The sequence below is a fragment of the Nesoenas mayeri genome (genome assembly GCF_963082525.1).
Source record: "Nesoenas mayeri genome assembly, chromosome: 2".
NCBI classification, from domain to species: Eukaryota; Metazoa; Chordata; class Aves; order Columbiformes; family Columbidae; genus Nesoenas; species Nesoenas mayeri.
The window spans coordinates 113,631,510-113,637,103 of NC_137543.1; the positions used below are offsets into that span (position 1 = coordinate 113,631,510).

General features: G+C 39.3%; 1 protein-coding gene across 1 annotated transcript; it reads right to left on the reverse strand.

The window, feature by feature from the left end:
- Positions 1–284: 284 nt before the first annotated feature.
- LOC308053460 (putative G-protein coupled receptor 141) lies at positions 285–1,148 on the reverse strand (the record flags this gene model as incomplete). Its single annotated transcript, XM_080364321.1, has 1 exon — positions 285–1,148. One exon carries the CDS (start codon positions 1,146–1,148, stop codon positions 285–287), a length of 864 nt encoding a protein of 287 aa, XP_080220447.1.
- Between the last annotated feature and the right edge of the window lie 4,446 nt (positions 1,149–5,594).

Here is a 5,594-nt window from a genome sequence, read left to right on the forward strand (position 1 = left end):
TGTTAGAGACAGATGGCTGAGGAAAATCTTAATGAAGCTTCAGGGCATGACTCTTAGGTCAAAGACTAGAGTAACACATATCTGCTTTCAAGAGAGAAGCTAAAAACAGTAGTTTCCGAAAGACGTGCCTTACTGGTCTGCAAAAGCCAAACAAAGCTACAGACCTATACAGCCACACTGAAAACTCAGCAGTGTCCCTAACTCAGCAAAATCTTGACACAGTTTTGTTTCTGCCAAAAGCCAGTACTGACACACTGCAGCTGGATTTCCTGGTGGTTCACAGTTCAATGGGCTATTCCTGCTATGAAGCACAACATATCCAAGCAGCACATTGTTGTTAAAGCTAAAAAAATTTCATTGTATGGGAGTAGTTTATGGTCTTTATCCAGGTGGTAGTTTCGGATGTAATATACTCTGAATACATGATGAGGCATAAAGCACACTAATGTTACCAATATGAAGAAGAAACTCTTTGCCTGAGCCCTGAATTCCACATGGGAGTTGATGTCAGGCCAGTACTTCACAGCCAGTCTGTAGAGCACAGACAACTGGATTATGGTGAGCACAGCACAAGCTGCCACCAAGACCCCAACCAAGCAGAAGTTTGCGGTCACCATGGGCGCCTCTTGTATCTCCTTGTGGAACTGAAAGCATTCGGAGGAGTGATATGTCTTAAAGGTGCCATAGTAGGAGAGAAAAACAGGTGTGACCACCAGCACTTCCACCAGCCAGACAGCAGCCACCCAGCCTGTAGTGTAGCACGTCCTAGACTCGAGTCGGAAGAGACGTATGATGACGATACCCATATAAAACATGAAGGTGTTGTACATGTGGAGGTAGATCATGGCACTTGCTAGTCTGCAGGCAAACCTCCCAAATTTCCATTCCCCTAAAATGTAGTAGCTGAGACGGAAGGGGATGCTGAGAAGCATAAAGCTGTGCAGCACCAGGAGGCTGATTATGATAATAGTCATCACAGATTGCGATCTCCTTTGAAACAACTGATGGGACATTACGATGACCCCGAGGGTGCCACCAGCCAGGTTGATGATATACAGGGCCATGAGAACGGCGAGTAGCCTCTCTGAGGTGTCTGGCAGTGTCTCATTGGAGGAATGGTTCTGCTGGGTTATACTGCTGTTAGACATCTTCCTAAGCTCCTCTTTCAAAGGTTACTGAAAGTGAAAAATGAGAATTTTTAAAACAGACATATTTTCTTTGTTGGTTCCTTTGTTGTTAACTATGGAATGTCACAGATTCATGAAGGGACATTTTACTGAACTGTGTTTGAAAGGAAGTTGTCCCATGTAGAACACAACCTTATAGCTGTTGTCATACTGTATATGGCAGAAGCAACCCACGCCTCTAAGTGTTAAAACTATATTTTAGATAATTATGAATGAGTTTTTAATTTACTAAACTGTATTCTAGATTTTTTTTTTAATTATTTGCCTCTAGATTCAGCCATTTGAAATAGCCAAGATGCTACACATATTTAATCTGCATCCATGTTATAAAGCTAAATTTGAAGGTGAGAAAAACACTGAAATGTGAAGTTTGAACCTATAATTTGTGGATACTTTATGAAGACACCTGAGCCTTCTTTTTAGCATCTTGCTGGATGGGTGCAGGACACCCATAAGGCAGCAACAGTTTCAGTTTCTAGATGCATAGAGCACATTGAAAATAAAAACCAGCAGATTAAAAATTCAATTTCATCTTGCTTCAGCTCCAAGTCTTTTTGCTACAGAATTTCACCTGCACTACCCTACTATGAAAAGTGAAGAAAAGCTAAAAATTAATTTAGGAACAATCTTCTGAAAGATTTAATCTTATTGGCACTTGTTGAACGTAGCCACTTACTGCTGCATTCTTATTTAGACTTAAGGCAAGATGTGGACTGTACAGTTTTTTGGGCTTGCATACAGATTTCTGTATAAGTATATGGGGATAGCATGCGGGGTACATGTGTACCTTGCTAATGAAGTCTATTCTTACCTTACAAAGGTTTTCAGTACAACAAAGTTAAGAGCTGAAAAGCAGTGTTTTAAAAAAGCAGTGTCTTCTGTCTCTCATTCCTTTGAAGTCTGAAACTAGTAAACTTGTTTTAATCAGCAATTCTTAATTCTGTTGCATTCATCTGTAAAATGATGCGCTGCAACTGCAAGACATTTTCAGAGAACCTTCTTATTCATGAAGCATCAGATAAAGCATCTTTAGAAAGCCATTGGAGTGTTGTGTCCAAAACTGATATAAACTTCTATGTTAATTATCTTTTAAAATGCATGATCCTAAAAGCATTTAAATGGTTACAATTTTATAACAGTCTAATATTCCTGAGATAGGCATGAGAAATTTGTTTTCCCAGAAACTTTGCTAGAAGAAAAGTTTTACAAGCTTGAAGAAGATTACTTTCTTCTCCTGACACAAATTCATTTTCCCGTGTATATTGTTAATAGTTCAAACTGGCTTTAAAAAGGTACAATATTCTTGTTATAAACAGCATAATTACAACCTAGATGGCAACATTTTGCTTAGTCAGAAATAGATTACATTTTTTGATTATTTATAGAAATAAAATACTTGAATTTTACCTTATCATTTCTTATGTTTGTGACTTCCCCTTTCTTCTTTGCCATTTCACACATCCATATCATAACCCATGTGAAGAAAAAGAGCCTTTGGTGTTAACAGTTTGACTGAGAACTTTTGAGGGGTTTTCTCAGCCCACATACAGGAAGTCACAAGCCTTATTTCTTGCTTCACTGCGATAGCAATCACATATAGGAACATGTACCACTATTTTGTTCATGCAGTGAGAACTGCTGAAAAGCTGCTGAGCTGTCAGAGGCCATTGTTGTGTTCAGATATGTAGGACAGACCCACTCATCAGGACCACTTCTGCCCACAATGTGGTCAGTCTTAAAACTCAGATGCGCAGTGATTCCCTGAGCTGTACAACTACTACAAGTTACTGGGTTTTGCTACTATGCAAGTAAGAAGCACCACTGATCAAGTGAAGAAATATGCAGCTGAGCAGAGGAATTTTCATTATAAATGCACTTTTCCCCTGAACTTGTTTTATGTTTCATAATTAAGCTAAATGTGCCAGAATAACAATGTGTTTAGCAGAGTTAACAAAAGATTTCACTCTAACATGCTACTAGATCTTCAAGAACTCAGAGGAGATTACTCATTTTTTAAACACTGTAAGTAAAATAAGCCTTGGACATATGCAAAAAGAGACTTAAGACTTCCTGCTGTTAAAAAAAGACATGCAGAGGCCAGAGGTGCTTGAAGATTATGTTTGAACCGCAGGCATAAATGCTGACCCCAAACCGTATCATTAGTGTAAGGTAGTTTACAAAAAAAGAGGAAAGCATTGAGTCAGAGCTCTTCTGGAGACATTAAAAATCAGTTTGTTGACTAGAAATTAAACAGAAAAATGTTACCCCAGTTTATTTTTAACTAGAGTTAAAACAGCCAGAGTCATCAGTATTCAAACACGAAAGGACAACACACAAGGTTTTGTGGGCAATAACATAAAATCAGTATTTCAGCAGGGCTGAACTAGCATTCCTCCTGCCATCATGTAGTCATCCTCTGCTGTGTATGTGAGGATGGTTCCCTCTGAGAGGCTTCTCTCCTATTATTAAGTATGGTCATAAGGAAGAACAAGTTGTGAAAAAGAACTATTACAAGTAAATATATACAAAGACTCAAAAAAAACCAAGGGTGCTAAAAGTGAGGGAGAGAAACAGAAAGAGTCGTGAGGGTGAGCAAGAATATGTAGACAGCAGTCTGTGAGACATTCTCAGGATAAGCTCTGAAAGCTTTGAAGGTGCAGTTACCATCTCACCTAGACCAGGAGGGATATCCATTTTGGAGATTGCACATACTTATGGGTGTCAGGTGAGAGAAGTGTTCAATTGCTGCAGCAGACAGAGCACTGAAGAAAAACAGCTACATGAATAATGGTACTCACCAGGTGTGGTTCCAGCATCACTTAATCCCACATAAGGACAGGCTGCTGCCAGACCCGGTAGCAATGGCGTTTGGATGGGAAAATGATCAGCTGGTTCTGCAGAAATGCACAGGAAGGTAGGCAACAGCCCAGGTGTCAGACACCAATGGTTTCACAGAATCACCGGTTAGAGCAACATGAAACTACATTCACAGCATCTGGGTAAAGCAGGGAAATGCCTGAAGCCCTCTATTCTGTCCGCAAGACCTGAAGTGATCCACAAAGTTGGAACTATCAAGGAATAGTGCAGAAGAGACGTGAAGAAATTGTATTCCTGAAATGGCTGCTATGTGACTGATGGAACTCCAGATATAGCTGAATCAGGCTATGACATCAAGAGCTTTGTGTGCACTATTACTGTGTTAAGTCCAGGCTGAGATCTTTGGATTTAAAGTGATGCCAAAACCCCTGCAAAGATGTTACAAAGATAATTCTCTTGTCACCTTGGGGAGAACATCTTTGGCTGACACCAAAACTGCTGGGAGTCAGAAAGCAAACCTGTCAACTGATATTTCATACCTCTGAGTTGCTTTGTCCCTGAAACGTTCCTTAAAGCTCTTCAGTGTGTTAACCTTTTATCTTTGTGTTCTTCTGTTAAAAAAAAAAAAGAAAATCATTCAGCTCAACTCTGTAATCTAGGTCTTAAATTTTGGGTTAGTTTCTCATTTGAGTACCAGAGGAAATTGAGTCACATCAGCCTGTTCAAATGAACTTTCAGATATTGCTTTCGCTTTATCAGCACATAGTTTGCCTTGACCAGTGGTGAGAATAAGGTTGAAAGAAAAACGCATATACACATCAGAGATCCAGGTCAAGATTAGCATAAAAAAAGATTTTAAAGAAGGAAAGAACAATGGGCACATGGTACAACATTGGGGTAACAGAAGACAAAGAAAAAAGGTGGAGTTTTAAATTATTAAGAAGAGAAAATTAAACAGAAGAAGCAGCAATAGTTGAGAGAAGAGGAACAAGGCCTGTCAGATGTTCAGACACAGGATTAATCTCTGTTGAAGTGTCACCAACTATGCCTATGCAGGGGTGTAGTGGAGTTCCTTTAAGCAGGGGGTATATCCATAGTAGAACTCCAAGTTCTTGGTTTCATTTAATTTCTGTGTGATTTCCTCTGCTTTCTGTGTCATTTCATAAGAATACGTTAAGTTTACTGGTCAATGTAACAGCAACCGAAGTTTCACATACAGACTCAAGACCTCCTTACTGTCTAAGAACAACCATAAAACTGTGCTGCCTTCTGTTACTTGCATAGGTTTTCAGTTTCAGCTGCTTCCAGCCTAGTGTCATAATTGCTGATAATTTCAATTATTTATTAATAATAAACCCTCTATGTATAGTTACTTGTAGGAACTAAGCTACATGTAGGCCATAAACAACAGTAAGATGGGGAATACCTGAGTTATGTTTTAACATACTGCTCTTCCTGTGATTGCAGATGCCATCACAGTTCTTGCTGTCTCACTCCTACTCCATTAGACATGAGTCACAGGTACTGGGAAGTGAGCAAATCATACTCCATGGTTAGTGAACTTGGATAATCCCTTTAATTTTCCAATCC